We start from the raw sequence: 16623 nt of genomic DNA, 5'->3' as shown, positions 1-16623 counted from the left end.
CAACTATTCCAGTACCACAATGTTCCCAGTTTCACAACACAAAATAATTTAAATAATGACCATTTCCGGTTACAATTTTGACTAATACCAAAACCTTTGAGTTTTCAGTTAAAATAACTGTTGAAAGAAAGCTCAAAAAGATGTAATATCACTAGTATAGTATAAAATAGTAGGCTGACCAAACTTAAAATAGAAGTTAGACAAGTCATTCCTATTTAAAAATTAGTAATTCAAAAATAGATCTCTTTTCTCCTTAGAGAAAAAGGTCAGAAGTTCTCACAAAGAGAAATTTTACACACCACTAAACATTACTTCACAAAGTTTTGTTTCCATACATTGGAACTGTTGAGATGGCTACTGGTCTTACATTCATTATGACTATTTGGAAACTAGAAAATGATGTAAAAAGAACATGAACTGCTGTTGACATCCTTTTTCTAAGCACTCCTTTGTGTTTTTTTTAATCCCAGTAACATACAGTGTTAGTTTCAGGTATCTAATATACAGATTCAACAATTTTATATATTACTTGACACTCATCAAGATGTGTACTCTTAATCCCCAACATGTACTTCACTCATCCCCCCACCTATCACCCCTCCTCTCTCTCTGTTCTCTATAGTTAAGAGTCTGTTTTCTGGTTTGTCTTTTTCTTTTTTTTTTTCTTGTTTCTGAAATTCCACATGAGTGAAATCATATAGTATTTGTCTTTCTCTGACTTATTTCACTTAGCATTATACCCTCTAGATTCATCCATGCTGTTGCAAATAGCAAGATTTCATTCTTTTTTATGGCTGAGTAATATTCCATTGTATGTATATACCACATCTTCTTTATTCATCCATCAATAGACACTAAGTACTCCATTGAACATTCCAAATTAAGAAATACTAACAAATGAAGACCAGTTAAAAATATGCTTGGGCACAAAAAAAAAAAAAAAAAAGATATACTTGGGCACAAACAGTTGGGAAGAAATAAGGTCTGTGGAATAGTCACTGTATCTAAAATGAACAGAAGACATGGATTCAAAAGAAAATGTTACCTATTATTACACACTGTGCTACAAACTAAATGTGTCTCCATAAAATTAATGTTAAAACCTAATTCCTAATGTGATAGTAAGCCTTTGTGAGGTATCCTTGTAAAAGAGGCTCTCACCCCTGCTAGAGTATCAGGACACAGTGAGAAAATAGGCATCTATGAATCAGGAAATGGGCCCTCACCAGACACTGAATCTGCTAAAACCTTGATCCTGGAATTTCTAGACTTCAGAACTATGAGAAACACGTTTGTTGTTTAAGACACCCAGTCTGTGGAATTTGTAGCATCCCAAACAGACTATGACACACTGTAATGAGATAATGGCACTATTTGTGCCTAAAATACCAACACACATGTGGAAAAAAAACCACCCTGCAAGTCAAATTCCATTTAAGATTCCTTACATACCAAATTGTTCCACCTAAATGTTTTAATAGGGTGGTATAAAAGCAATAATGTAATAGGAAAAAAGTATACTAATATTAGAAATTTTACTTTTCCCCTTTATATATGTATGCTTTAACTATTAACCAAATCTGAAGTACGGTTTTGGTTATACCTTGAGCCTAAATCTTGTTCCTGGAAAAATATAGCTCTAAAATCATGTCACATAATATGGAAAGTTTGGTTTATCTCAAGTCATCTAAAATAACATGAAACTCAAAGGTGAAGTCAAAAATTAAATCTATTCGAGGACCACAGTTGACCTAACTGGACAGCATTTTATACAGAAAAGATTCTCAGGAACTTAATCTACCATAATTGTAATATAAGTCAGCAGAAATGGTTGCTGAAACAGCTGTTAAAAACTGAGGCTGCATGAATAAGAATAAAGCATATAAATCAAAGAATCAAACATTAAAGAACTATGCACTGGTCCTACCATATCTGGAACATCATAATCAGTCTGAGGCATTACATTTTAACACCACCACCCGTATGTCACAGGACATCCAGAGAAAACAAATCACGTCCCTGTGAAACACAAATGTGTGGCTAGGAGAAGACATAAAGGCAAGAAGCATCTTGCCTTTGTACTCATAATGCTCACTCTGTATTTTATTACATGAATGGTATCTCTGAGAATAATGCAACAGTGCACAACACCTAGCATATAGTAGGGGGCTCAATAAATACCCGATGAAAAAAGAATATAAAAGATTAGATTATCAGAGAGCAGTAACTATCAATCCTGGATGCACATTAGAATCTTGAGGGGTTGGGATATTAATACCAATGCCATTCTCACATTATTTTAAAAGCTTCCTGGGTGAGCATAAAATGCAACAAGTGTAAAGAATAAAATTTATTTTTCAAGTGTTCCAATTAGTTTTAAGTAGAAAAATAAAAGCACTTTCAAGAACAAAACATGCTGACTCTAACCATTTATTCATGAAATATTTACTAACCCCTTGCACAAACTGGATCAAGATGACTATGGCAAAGCATCTGCCTTCAAGAGTGTGAAGTTTAACAGACATAGCAGTGAGATTCTAGTCACTTGCTATGCTCAGACAAAGCTATCAGAGCTCAATTTAATACAAAAAGCAACAGCATGAGAAGTTATAAAACTGGTTTTGAGTCCAGGCTCTGCCAATAGGCAAACTGAATGACTTGGAGCAAGTGTTTTATTAACACTATGAACCTCCTATTATTGATCTTTTAAAAAAAAAAAGAAAGAAAGAAAGAAATAACAGAATCGCTAAGGTTATCAAAGTCCATAAACTATGTTTAAAACAGATTCTTTCACTAGGAGGGAATTAGCAAATGGTATTCTTTATAATCCAAAAGTACAATTCAAATAAGTGTATTAAAAGAACTGGATGGAAATACCTGTGGACAAACACTCTTGAAATATTCAGACAGATGAGCTTACCATAATAGAACACCAAATTTGCAAAATATACCTTAAAAAGCTTGAAAACTAATATAAATCCAGCTGTTTTTAAGTACTTAAGCAAAGTGAATTTTCCTCCTAATATGGATTTATTTATTTTTTTAAGATTTTATTTATTTGAGAGAGAGAAAGAGAGTGCACGTGCATCAGCAGGGGGCAGGGCAGAGGGAGTGAATCTCAAGCAGATTCTGTACTGAGCACAGAGCCCCATGCCAGGGCTGGATACCACAACCCTGAGATCATGACCTGAGCCAAAATCACGAGTTGGAAAACGTAATACTTTCCCAATGGTAAATGATCTAGTAAATAAAGTTTTTAAGAATTAAAGAACTGTAAAAGATTTCATTAGACTTGTGAGAAAACAGGATGAGGTCATTATCCTCAAAGAATTAGATTTAACTTATGTCAGTTAACAGAATTAAAGGGAAGCAAATTTCAATTCTAAATAAGGAGGAATTTTTTTAAAAACAACTGGGGCTATTCAATTAATTAGAATAGACTGGTTTTAAATCCTACACTCCACATTACTGGATGCTTTTAAACTAGGGTTAGATGATGCTCTATCAGGAATGGCATAAAAAAATTTATATGCTAAGTGAGAAACTGTACTAGACTACTAATAAAGTTCAGTGAACTCTGAAGATTCTTTTAGCTCTCTAAATTTCTCTCTTCTAGTGTACAGAAACTTTAAATGAGTATTTCTCAAAGAGCCATTCACATCATCTGTATCAGAATCACCTCGTGGTGCTTTTAAAATGTATATTCCTCTGTCTCAAAACTCCTACCCCCTCGCCCAGACACAGAATAGAGATCTTAAGAGGTCCAAAAATCTGCATTTTTTTTAAAAGATTTTACTTATTTATTTGACAGAGAGAGAGACAGCCAGCGAGAGAGGGAACACGAGCAGGGGGAGTGGGAGAGGAAGAAGCAGGCTCATAGCGGAGGAGCCTGATGTGGGGCTCCATCCCATAACGCTGGGATCACGCCCTGAGCCGAAGGTAGACACTTAACCGCTGTGCCACCCAGGCGCCCCTGCATTTTTTACCAACAACTTAAACACATTAACATCATTTAGGTTGTACCAGACAGCACCAATTATGCTTTGTGTCCCACAAAAATGCCAAGAAAGAGAAAAGAAATAATTTTACAAAGTCTTATATGTTTTTATTGTTACATGGTGTTCCCCATTGCTAGGTGCAAGATGACACTCAAAACAACAAGAGATTTAATTTTTAAGCTCCTATCCCAAACCACTAACTAAATACTAAATAATTTTACAAGAACCTATATTCATCCCTTTAAGAAACTAAATATAGTATGGAGTTATGTCATATAAATGACAAATTTTACAATATTTTTTTCACCAAAGTCAAAGAAAGCTGTGATTCTAGAGAAAGCATAGACAATTCTTAGATACTTAATAGACATTTGAGAAAAAAATAGCCTTTCTTAAAGGAGACTGAAAAAAGTTTAAGTGCCTGAGAGAGTGTATCAGACCTGACTAAAAGAAAATAAGGCAAAAAACTTTAGTAAGCAAATTAAATCTAAGAAATGTATCATCTACAAGAATATGTATCTGGAAAAAGTAGATTTAAAAGTAACTACTTTTGAGGGTAAGAATAATTGCAATTATCATATATTACCAGTGGGAATGTGGAGTGTAACTCAGTAACATTTTTCAAAATTGCAAATGCATACATCTTTACCTGTGATTCTACTTTCAGAAATTTATCTTAGAGATAGATATACTTTTACATGAGCAAATAACAAACATAAAAAGGTCATGTACTATAGCATTTTGGTAGCTGAAAAAAATTAGAAACAATCTAAAATTCCCTCAACCTACAAGTGGTTAAACAAATTATCATACCTTTATACAAAGAAATACCATACAGTGAGACACAAATAATAATGAAGAAATTCTTTACATACTCGAGATGGAAATATTTCCAAGATAAATTATTAAATGAAAAAAGCAATATGCAGAAAAGTATGAAGTGTATTATCTATTCACACAAAACACAAAAAGAAAAAAAAAAGAAAAGAAAAAGAATATGCATTTACTTCTATAAGTATAAACTATCTTTGGAAAGAAGAACAACAAACTAGTAACAACGAATGCCACAGAAGAAAAATGGGTGCCTGGGGCACTAGGATGGGAGGAAAACTTCACTGAAAACCTTTCTGAATCCTTTGAATTGTGAATCAAGTAATGTATTTTCTATACAAAGAGAATAAGCTTAATGTTAGAAAATAAATAACCATTTTCCTTTTTACAATTTATTAAAGCCAAACAAGAACAGCATCTTGTATACACATGGAACTGAAAAAATATTACTTGTAAGAGAAATTCCTAAGAAATGGGTATAAAATATATAAAGAACAAAAAATTAATTTAAAAACCCAGAAATATCACCACCTAAAACAAAAATATTCTCATAAGAAGATCTCAATCTTACACATGCAATTGTTATAAAAAATTAATGTCAAGCAAAGAAGAACCAAGTAACAGTAGTATTTAAAGTGTTTCACAGAGGTAAATTAAAGTTTTGCAACACTCAGTGCTTTATGAAAACTATACAAATGGGCCCCCAAATTGTTTATTGACATAATGTCTGAAAAACCATTCAAATATAATTATATAAGTCTGTAAATACTTCCCCCCAAAGAAAGTAAATTACTAATTTGCATTATTTATCTTGTGTTCTAGTTACTTCCAACTCATTTGACAAATTAAAAGGATCCAGATCATAACCAAATGTGTGAAAAAGGTAGCAAAAAAACCAATGGACATTTAAGATTTTTCTTATTTTAAGGATAATTAAATATAAGCTGTTAGACTTGAGAAGTTCAAGAAAACATCTTTTTCCAAAAGAAAGGGGTGAATTTGAATGTTGTGCAAACAAAAGTTAAGTTTAAGGTATAATACATCTAACTGGCTAATTTAAAATATTATTCTCTTCCTGATAAGAAGTCATATTATACCAAGTATGATCACAAGTTACCATGAAATGAAAAGCTCAATGAAACAATGAATTTTTTTTTACCTTAAATAAAGGATCATGTATGCAAAATCCAATTTTATACGGATAAATAAAATATATTTACTTAGTGAAAGAGGCCAGGAAGTACTAAAATCCCACTCACCAACAAGTATACTGCTGATATAAACTGGCTGTATAAAGTGACTCAGCAATGCTCCCTGTACACCAAGTACTTCCCATCTTGTCAATTTGTCACTAGAGGACATACTGCTTACTCTGTTAACAACATCTGCAGGACAGTAGACAGTCAGATAAATTTTGCCTTCAACAGCCACATGGAGACTCAGTTCTTCATTGGCTTCAAATGCAGATATAGAATGTGGATTAAGACGCCTAGAAAAAGGAAAGGTTTTTTTCCTTTAAAAAACAAAGCATACAAAGTGGAATATTACTCAGCCATGCCATTTGCAAGGGCATGCATGGAGCTAGAGGGTATTATGCTAAACGAAATAAGTCAGAGGAAGACAAATACCATATGATTTCACTCATATGTGGAATTTAAGAGATAAAACAAATGAGCAAAGGGGAAAAAAGGGGGGGCGGCAAACCAAGAAACAGACTTTTAACTATAGAGAACACACTGATGGTTACCAGAGGTGAAGGGGGTGGGGAGATGGGTGAAATAGGTGATGGGGATTAAGGAGTGCACTTGTGTTGAGCACTGGGTGTTGTATGGAAGTAATAAATCACTATACTGTACACCTGAAACTAATATTATACTGTATGTTAACTGGAATTTAAATAAAAAAATAAAAAAATAAAAATATACGTACTTAAGAATTGTTTTCAAATATGTCTAACTTGCCAGTGTACATTTAATTCTAGCAACAGAAAAAGATACAAAACTAAAGCAAGGTAGGAATGGAGTGACTTGGTTCCACAAGATTAATACCAAACAGAAATTAACCATATTTAGAGCTTCTTGCAAAGATAAATTCTTTTTACTGCCTTTGTGTCCCTTAAAATCAAATGAAAACCTAATTTTTGTTCCTACCACAGTTATTTTTTTTCTCTGTATGAAAATTTTCAAAAACTACAAAGAGAATGAAGGGAAAAAACCCTGACAATTTGTATTCAAGATTCTTCTCCAATAAAATATGTTAAAAAAAATAAAATGTAGTATCGTTTGTCCTGAATTTTTTCTCCAGGAACATTCCTTGCCCTTGTTTTCAAATGTGTAACTGGAAGAATTTGTAACAAAATATTAGCCATGGTTATCTCTAGACAGTCAGACTTGCTTTCTCCTTTGTGCTTGCCTGTACTGTTTACATCTCACGCTGATGCTACCCATTAATCAAGATAACGAAGTTTTGGCTACAGATTGACCAGAAAAACAAACTGCATTTCTTAGCTCCTGTATTAGTACGTGACAGTACATAAATCCATGCTTTCCTAACATTTATGAAGTCTTAGAACTCGAAAGAAAAAAATTTTCAACAGCATAGAAAGTGGTAAATTACATGGAATGTTTAAGTAGTAGTAACAGATCAGATTGAGTGGAGGGGAGGAGTGGAGAAGTAGTAACAGATCAGACTGAGTAGTAATAGATCAGATCGGATTGAGTGGTCCTCTAGCAGGCCACAAATAACACCTCAAGCCAGAGGGAGAATACGAATAGATAAGAATTTACTTGTTCTATTGCTGTAGGGATTCAGAATATATGAGATAGAGCCATCTTGACTGCTTTTAAAAACAACTTCCAAGATACTTACAATTGTGACTTAATCTGGGCTGACCCTTTAGGCAACTGGTTCATATAGAGATAAATGTTAATAATCTGTTTGAGAGTGAGTAGATTAGAAGCTGGTTCTGTACAAAATATTGATTTTTCCATCATAGCAGGATTTTTGCTGTAGAAGAGTAGAAGTTGTCTATAAAAGTACCTAAAATAAAAGGGTTATAACTTTATCAAATAATAAAGTTTTAAAGTAATTTATCTTAAGCATCGTATTCTCATGTGTGGTGAGCAATGTCCCTCCCTGTGTGGAAAGTTTTGATATTGATAAGAACTCCTAAAATAACTTTAGCCTTACTTAATGAAGAGTTAAATCCCATAAGAAGTCCTCAATTGGAGCCCAGTCCGACATGTGACCTGCCTAAAAGTGCCATTCCTTGACTACCATTCCACTCATTTCACGTGAGTCCCCAACTGTCATATCCTGCAAAAGACCCATTTCTCTAGTGATCCCTCTCTTTGTTCTCAGACAGTTCTACTCTCAGCCTCCTACCTGGAGTGTCAAAATTCTGCCTTGCTTCTATTTTCCTTTCCCCACCAAGACAGACAGACAACAACTGTGGTTCCTGCTCCTTAGTGGTTTTAAAGACAAAAACACAGAAGTACAAGAACAACAGAATGAAGACCGTAAGTTATATAAAGAAGTGAAACAAATCTCCTGAAAAACTAATACTAATCAAATGAGGGGACTAATACTATTTTGATTATTAAATAAAAAACATGATTTCATTCCTTTCATCAGAAATAATAAGAAAATTCAGCACAAGCATAAAATAGGGCCAAGCATGGGAAGAAATGAACATAAAAGAGGTAATTTTAAAGAGGCCAAATAAGCACCAACGAGGATTAGAGGACAATGACATGCATTACCTTCCTGGATTTCCCCAAAACTTTCCTTTTAAGATAACAGGATTCTTTCCTTATAGATACATGTACTTAAGTTTTTCAGGCAAAATAATGTCTAAAAATGTTTTAAAATACTCTACCAAAGAAAATACCACCAACAAAAAGTGAGGATGCATAGGTTAAATAAGAACAGCAGAATGCCGATAAATGGATATGCTGATAATTGGATATGATCACTTGGTACTGGTATCAGAATGCTGATAACTGAATGATAGAATTCATTATCTTATTCTTGTGTTTGAAATTTTCCATAAAAAAGTTTTATAAAAAGTAAGTTCAATGGCTTAACAGAACCACAATCAGATGGATCCTGGAGAAAATAACAAATTTCTCACTTTTCATATGAAGGGACTTCTAAGGAGTAACATTCCTGGCTTCTCTCTCCTACCTGCTCTTCACTCCTTTTGTAAGGAGGAGAGTGACTACTGAAGAATTTGGGGAAAGAAACTAGGCATGCTCACCTCAGCCCTTTTCTCCCTTTTTGACATCTGCCAGCCTGTACAAACTTATAGTTATAAAACAAGTCAGGAGGATGAGAAGTATAGCATAGGGAATAGTGTCAATAATACCACGATAACATCATATGCTGACAGATGGTGACTACATTTACCATGGTGGTGAGTGTGGTGAGTGTTGAACATTAACATGTGTAACATTGAATGTCAACTATACTTCAAATTAAAAAAGAAAAGAATACTGTATCTATGTTCTGCTATATAAAACTTTGCACAGACCTCGTGAATGGAAACTGGTTTCTGGCGCTGTCTTTGGATAAATATGACTAATTCAGGGGGGTGACTATTACCAAGCCTACTTGGTCCCAATATAAAGCTATATATTCCAATTACTTTGTTCAGTAATAAAGATAGTATATTAAAAAAAAAGTTGTAGAACTCTTAAAACTGAGTTCATAAGGTCTTGATAATAGAAACCACTAAAATCCACAGATTATATAGACACGGCAGTTACTGTAAGGTTTTAAAAAATGACCTGGAAATAATCAGATGACTTGGATAAGTAAGAGACTGTCATATCCATGGCTCAATGATCCCTAAAATTCCATTTGTAAATAAAGACACTGATATGTGGTTACTTTGAACTGAAAGCATTACTATTTGGTGGCATTAAATATACATGTTACCTTACCTAAGGAGAGACCTTCTTGCTGTAACAACAGCATGAGTGTCGTGCAACACTCTTCCATTTGGCTTAATGCACTGGCTATAATTGTATTCACCTGTGCCTATAGCTACAACTTCATGCTGTCCAGCTGAAAGGAAAAGGTTAACAGTAGGTTATTTTGACCTCCCTCTTTCCTTTCCCCTTACCATTTTAAAGTTACTTATATTGACCAAAAAGATGGAAAAAATTTCAGTTTCATAGAAGAGTTCAAGAGTCTTCTAGGAACCAATTTTTTAATAGTTCAATAAAATTAAATTAAAAAGGCAGTTATAATAGTTCATCTAAAACTTTACCACAATCAATAGAATAATCAGACATCCTTAGTTTTCAAACATGCATTTATTTCTTCTACATCTAGATATGTTTGGCTTACTAGAGACATCATTTGCCATTCTATTGCTGCCTTAAAGTTATCTATAGTGGCTCTATTTTTTTTCTTAATCCACTCAAATTCTCTACAAATCATAGTTTATCTGTTCTACTGACACTGCTTTTTTAAAGATTTTTTGAGAGAGAGAGTGTGTGCACGAGCAGGGGCGGGGGAGCAGAGGGAGAAGGAGAAGCAGACTCCTCACTAAGAAGAGAGCCCGACCCAGGGCTCAATCCCAGGACCCCAAGATCATGACCTGAGCCGAAGGTAGATGCTTTAACTGACGGAAATTGGTTTTTTAAAGAAAAAAGCACCCTATTCTTTTTCTAATAGTTTCACTCCATTTACTTTTTGCTGTACCCCATTTGAGATTTCCTTGAAACTCTATGCTCTGATTATACAGTTCTTTTTTCCTTTCACATCCTAACTATGAGGTCTTTCTACAGCGTAGTCACTAAGTTCATTGCTCTTTCTTCTCTAGAATATTCTCCTCTTGCTTTTTCTTTTACTTCTGTGTTGATGATTTCAGAAAATCTCTAATCTTAGACTTTCAAACAAAGTTCAGTTTCAGGGGTGGCTCGGTGGCTCAGTCAGTTGCGTTGAACTCTTGATTTTGGCTCAGGTCATGATCTCAGGGTTGTGAGATGGAGCCCCGCAAAATGGAGTCCAGAGTCGGGAGATTCAGCAGGGAGTCTGCTTGAGATTTTCTCTCTCCCTGTCCCTCTGCCCCTCCTCCCGCTCACATGCTCACACACTCTCTTTAAAATAAATAAATCTTTAACAAAAAGAATAAAGTTTCACATTTGCAAATACCTAAAGGACTTTCATTAATTCAACAAAAACTGCTGAGGTCCTACCAAGTTCCAGGTGCTAAAGTAGATGCTAGGAATAAAATGTTGGAGAGACAGAAAAAGACTAAACAAACCAAAAACTGTGATACGTGCTTTAAAGGAAAAAAGTATGGAGCCAATGTAAAGAATAATGGTGGCGGCGGGGGGGGGGGGGGGTTGGGGAAGGTTACCTCATGCAAACTAGTTGTGGAATCTCTCCTTATGAAACTGAAATTTAAGTTCCAGTAGGAGGAGTAAGCAGCATGAGTGAGGTAAAGGGTGCTGTAGTCAAAAGAAAGAGCTTGTGCAGACCCTGGACAAAGAGAGACCTGCAGAGCTGCTTCAGTAAAGAGTGAAGGGAATGGCATAAGATGAAGTTAGAGAAGGACGCATCATAAACCATGCTAAGATGTCTGTGGATTTTATCTAAGAGCTATGGTGAAGCTACTGAGGGTAACGGATTGAAAACCACATTGGGTTACATTTTAAGACCCCTCCTTTATGTGGATAATGCTATAAGTCCAAGAAGCTGAAGACATAATGACTTAAGACTTGAGAAATGAAGATGGTTGGAAAAGAATAATCAGATCTGATAGTTTAGAGACATAATAGAACTCACAGATAAATTTTAGGGTGTTAGGGAAAGGACTTAGCCTTTTAGTCTGAGCAACTGGAAAAATGCCATTTACTGAGATGGAAAAAGCTGGAGGAGAAATTAAAATTAGATGGGAAAAATAAAAAGTTCCATTATCACAAACGTAGTTGTCCAGTAAGGAGGGGATGATGATGGTAAAAGCAAAGTATATAGTGTCAGTGTAAGCTCTGGAATGGTGATATAAAGTTCGCAGTTATAAATAGAAACTCAGTTTCTATTTCAACTCTGTAACTCGACCTGCCATGTTTCAGGGAGATACTAGTCTGATAATGCAGGAAAAAGGGGGGAAAACAAAAAGAAGAAATTCATCAAGATGTGAGAAGGAACAGAATCAAAATTTAAGTGAAAGGATTAGCTATAAGAGGAAAGATCCTTCCTCCACTCACAGTAGAGAAGATGAGCACAAATACAAGGAATTATAGATTTCGTGGCAGAGAACAGAAGTAGTTTGGATTTGATAGCTTCTTACAGACACAATTAAAAATTATGAGGCATGACCATTAGTTGAAAGCAAGGATGGAAGAGAAGATGTAGGATATTTGAGGACAAAGGAAAGTATAAAATGGACATTTCAGGGAATGTGTGAGGAATACCCATTTGAGGTTTCTAATACATTTTAAGTATGTATTGATTGTGTGAGTTACTCCAGGAACATGTACTGAATTTTACTCAGTCTTTCCCCACCCCACATTCACTATCATATTTCTAAAACCAGATTTATTACTCTTATCCATCCTATTCACACAACTTCACATCAGCTTCCAGATTCCAGGGGATATGGAAACACCATTCTACTATGTAAACTTGAAATGTTATGTTTTATTCATCTCATTTCAACTATCATTTGTTGTCACTTTCATCTTATCACATCATATTTCTAAAAAATATTTTCTTTGCCCGTTCATGTCTATCTCAACTCTAACATAAGCAGCTCCATCACAATCAAGTAAGTTATGATTCCCTAATTCAGGCCCAATCCTTGTAGTATTAAAAAAAAAAAAAACTGTTGGCAATCATTGTTTAAACATCAACTTATTTTAATCATTACAAATGTAATTTAAGCTTTTCCTAAACGCCAAGTACTGGGCCAAGTACTTTATTTATATTATCACATCTAATCCTAGTAATTCCATGAAGTAGAGAGTATTTCTATTTTAAAGAAATTAGAAGAAAACAGAAGCAGAGAGATGTTAAGTATATAACATGCCCAAAGTCATTTAAGTAGCACACCTAAGTCTCGTGCTGTTTCCAACAATTAGAGTTCTGTATCAATCCCTGACCAAAAATCTTTTACCACTTACTATCTCATTAAGTCCAACTTCTGACTGGATTTCAAATGACTCCATAATCTGGTAACATCTTATCAACCGAAGTATATTCTGTATTACCCCTGTATATATATATATATACTTCTCTGCACTAGTAATAAATTTCTCATAGTTCCATAAACAGTTTTTTCACTGCTGCTTTCTTCCTCCCAAAATGCCCTTTCCTCTATTTATCCAAGTCTTATTAACACTTAAAATTTCAGTACCCAAAGATTTTAACTCTACCAGTTCTCTACCATCTATGAATTCTCATGCATTTTTGGATTACAGAAAATACTTTTGTATATAGGTATATATATATAGCTATAAACAGATAGATTTTACATATACCCACAAGAAAAAAACAGGTTCATGATTTTTCATATTGTAATCCTTTCTTACCTGAAAGTGAAAATTTGTTCATTTTTATCAAGACCTTTTCAATGTTTGTTACAATGGAAACTAGACTTCAGGTTGATCGTAGTTTCAACAGAGCTATTGTTTAAAATGTTAGGCATTTTACCATTCTGCAGCTCTCTATTAGTTTCTGGTCAGTATACTTTAATGTTGACAGCCTTTATATTTAATGATCCACACCCACTAGAAAAGGCCACTTCAAATCAATCAATGTAACACCGTTGTAAAAAGGGTCAAAGATAGTCAGTTAAAATACTGCTATATATAGCTCAAATGATTAGGATATTTAATAGTTTTTCCACAAACACATCCCAAATATTTGTGGACTTACCTCTTTCAATTATAAAAGCTGCCAATGAATTGCTACATTTCAGATATTCTGAATGATTGGAAATTAGTTGATTAAATGTTTCTTTAACAATTTGTGAAATCTTTGCATATTGAATATGTCTCCCTTCTGGAAAAAAAAATCAAATGGAATATGAATTTGAAGAACACGGTGCTTTCTCCCAGAGGCCTCTATTATTCCTATTATAACATTACAATTGAGTTTGTAATTTATAGATATGGGAGCAAATTATAATTTAGGTCATGATTGATATTTTAAAGCATTCAATTCTAAAAAAACTACATTATTGAGCTTTATCGAAAACTTATAAAAAATTCTTAATATTACATATTAGAGAATTATTGATCTATATATAATGAAATATTCAAAAGTCATACAAGACACAAGTCATTTCTTTGTTGAATAGGATTGCCCCATATTGCAAACCAACATCTCACTGAACGTCAGTAGTCTCCCCTCAACATGGTGACAATTAAAATACACTCCTTAGTATGTGCCCCACTGAGAACTACAGCGAAGCACTAAGCACTTAGACCCCTGATATAGTCCATGTTCCCACTAAAAAAGTTCTAAACTTGAAAGGGAATAAAGATAGTTTTAAGTAACTAGGATTACTAGAGAACAGTTTTAACCAAGAATATACATCAAAAGTTACCCATGGATTTCTTTTTAAAAAACATGACAGAGCCTACTTAAGATTCTGGGGTGGGACCCTGGCCATTTGTTGCTTTGTGTATCCCTACTGAAGAACAATTGTTCTAGAGAATGAGAAGTTGCAGAATCACCTAATATAGTGTTTCTCAAAGTACAGTTGTAAACCACTGATAATTCCTGATGTTTCATGGTAGTTGCTAAGTAGTCTATTGAGTGGTTCACAGCCCATTTCATATTTTTAGAGGAAAAAAAAGCAAAGAAACAACTTTGCTGTCAAATTTTCACAGAAATTTTTTTTACCTGCTTAATAATCATTACATTAAAAAAAGCGCACAAATGATAAAAGTATGACATTAGCAATCTCAGCTAACATTCTGCTAACAAGACACAACGCATTTCAGTTAGGCCATTTACATGCTTTTGTTTATATTTGTTAAACTTTATTTTTTCTGTTAATATTGTTAACGCTCTCTTGGCAAAGACAAATTCGCATTATCAAGAAGAATGTGAACAATCACAAAATTATTCACAAAATGAAGCTCTGAGAGAAAAAAATAATGAAGTAATAGCTATATTCTTCTATCTCATCACAAAGCATATAACGTGGAGGTGCCAATTATTACTATAATTGCATGCTAGCATATACTTCACTAAAACTGCTATCAACAAAACCATCAATGTGTGGTACATAAATTAGTTTTTGATCCTTATGTAGTAAAAATATGAGAAGTACTCAGCAACTTGGCTCTGCATTATCACCAAAACTCATGATACAGAAGAGAGAGAGAGAGAGCACGCACATGCGCACAAGACAGGGCAGGTTCAGGGGGAGAAGCAGACCCCCCCACTGAGTGAGGAGCCTGATGCAGGGCTCGATACTGGGACTCTGGGATTACGACCTGAGCCTATGACAGAAGCTTCACCAACTGAGCCACCCAAGCATCCCAAATTTAACTTTTTTTAAACTGAAACAGCAATATAAAAATATACATTCAGAAGTTCCCTCACCAAATGCAGGCAAAAATTACCAGTTTCTAATAGAAATTTTGAGATCTATAAATATATATCACTTCAAAAAATAGAAACTGGGACATGCCGAAATGTATCTTTTGCATTTACTTGTTCTTGGACATCACTCAAGGGTATTATCTCATCCTTCTTAATGGGTCCATAGAATGAATGTACCATAATTTGTTTGATCATGTCATATATAGTCAACAAGTATTGTGTTACAACGTAGAGTAGAAAAACCACACTGCAATTAGTACAGAACAAGAATTGTGTATAGGGAAAAAAAAAATGTTCTGCTACACATTAAAAAGTTGCACCTAAATATCATAAAGAACATTTGGGACTTAACAACATACCAGTATACCTCTGGGTCTTAATTCAGTGTTGAAGGAAATAATATTGTGAATATAACCAAGTCCGTCTTACTAAATGTATCTCTTATTACCATGCATGTAAAAAAAAAAAAAAGCACGTGAAATACCATTTTCCTTATAAATGTACCCTGGCTATTAAGGAAATAAAATGTTCTCCCAAATTACTGAAAATGGAGGATAAGATAAAAATATGACATAGATAATGCCATTTAACACCATTTAACATTTAGCTAATTTCAAGTAATCTTCAGTATCCTGTAACCTGAACCTATCTTCAGAGCCAAAATATCACTTTTTAAAATTTTTTTTTATTTGTTTATTTGTTTATTTATTTAATTTTTAGAGAGGGGGCAGGAAGCGCAAAAGGAGAGGGAGAATCAAGCAGGCTCCACACTTGGCACGGAGCCTAATGTGGGGCTCCATCTCACAACCCAGGGATCATGACCCAAGCCGAAATCGAGTCGCAAGTTGAATGGACTGAGCCACCCAGGCACCCCAAAGTATTGCTATTTTTAATGAAATATGGTCCAGTTAGAAAAAGGACAAAGCAGACAGGCTGTGAGATAGTGATATGCTCTATAACTGGCCCAACAGGATCTGTTTGGGAAATTATTGTGGGTCTCAAATCTTTTTTCTTCAAAGGCAACAACATCCAGCCCCTGTGTTTACCCATTAGTTTGAAGGATGAGGTTTGCTGTTTTGTGACAACTTGACTCCTGTCTGAACCTACGAAACTTGACTCTAATCATGTATTTCTTTAAACATATTGTTAACCACATTTTCTTTGTTCCTCACAGATTGACCTGTTTTCTCAGGGTAATATTAATCTATGCTGTCAGTCATTGACC

The 16623-nt window shown here is 34.4% G+C and overlaps 1 protein-coding gene across 1 annotated transcript in view; it reads right to left on the bottom strand.

Moving 5' to 3' along the window:
- The window catches only part of ADAD1 (adenosine deaminase domain containing 1), a 48174-nt gene that overhangs the window by 19711 nt on the left and 11840 nt on the right, over window positions 1-16623 (bottom strand). Inside the window, exons 6-9 of the mRNA XM_045798640.2 lie at window positions 13719-13844; window positions 9773-9896; window positions 7698-7868; window positions 6089-6318 (exon numbers count right to left, since the gene is read on the bottom strand). Of these exons, the coding sequence (XP_045654596.1) occupies window positions 6089-6318; window positions 7698-7868; window positions 9773-9896; window positions 13719-13844 (651 nt within the window). The remainder of the gene's footprint in view (window positions 1-6088; window positions 6319-7697; window positions 7869-9772; window positions 9897-13718; window positions 13845-16623) is intronic.

Source organism: Ursus americanus, chromosome 13 (assembly GCF_024610735.1).
Source record: "Ursus americanus isolate L20-20 chromosome 13, mUrsAme1.1.p, whole genome shotgun sequence".
NCBI classification, from domain to species: domain Eukaryota; kingdom Metazoa; phylum Chordata; class Mammalia; order Carnivora; family Ursidae; genus Ursus; species Ursus americanus.
This window is presented reverse-complemented; position numbering and strand designations above follow the sequence as displayed.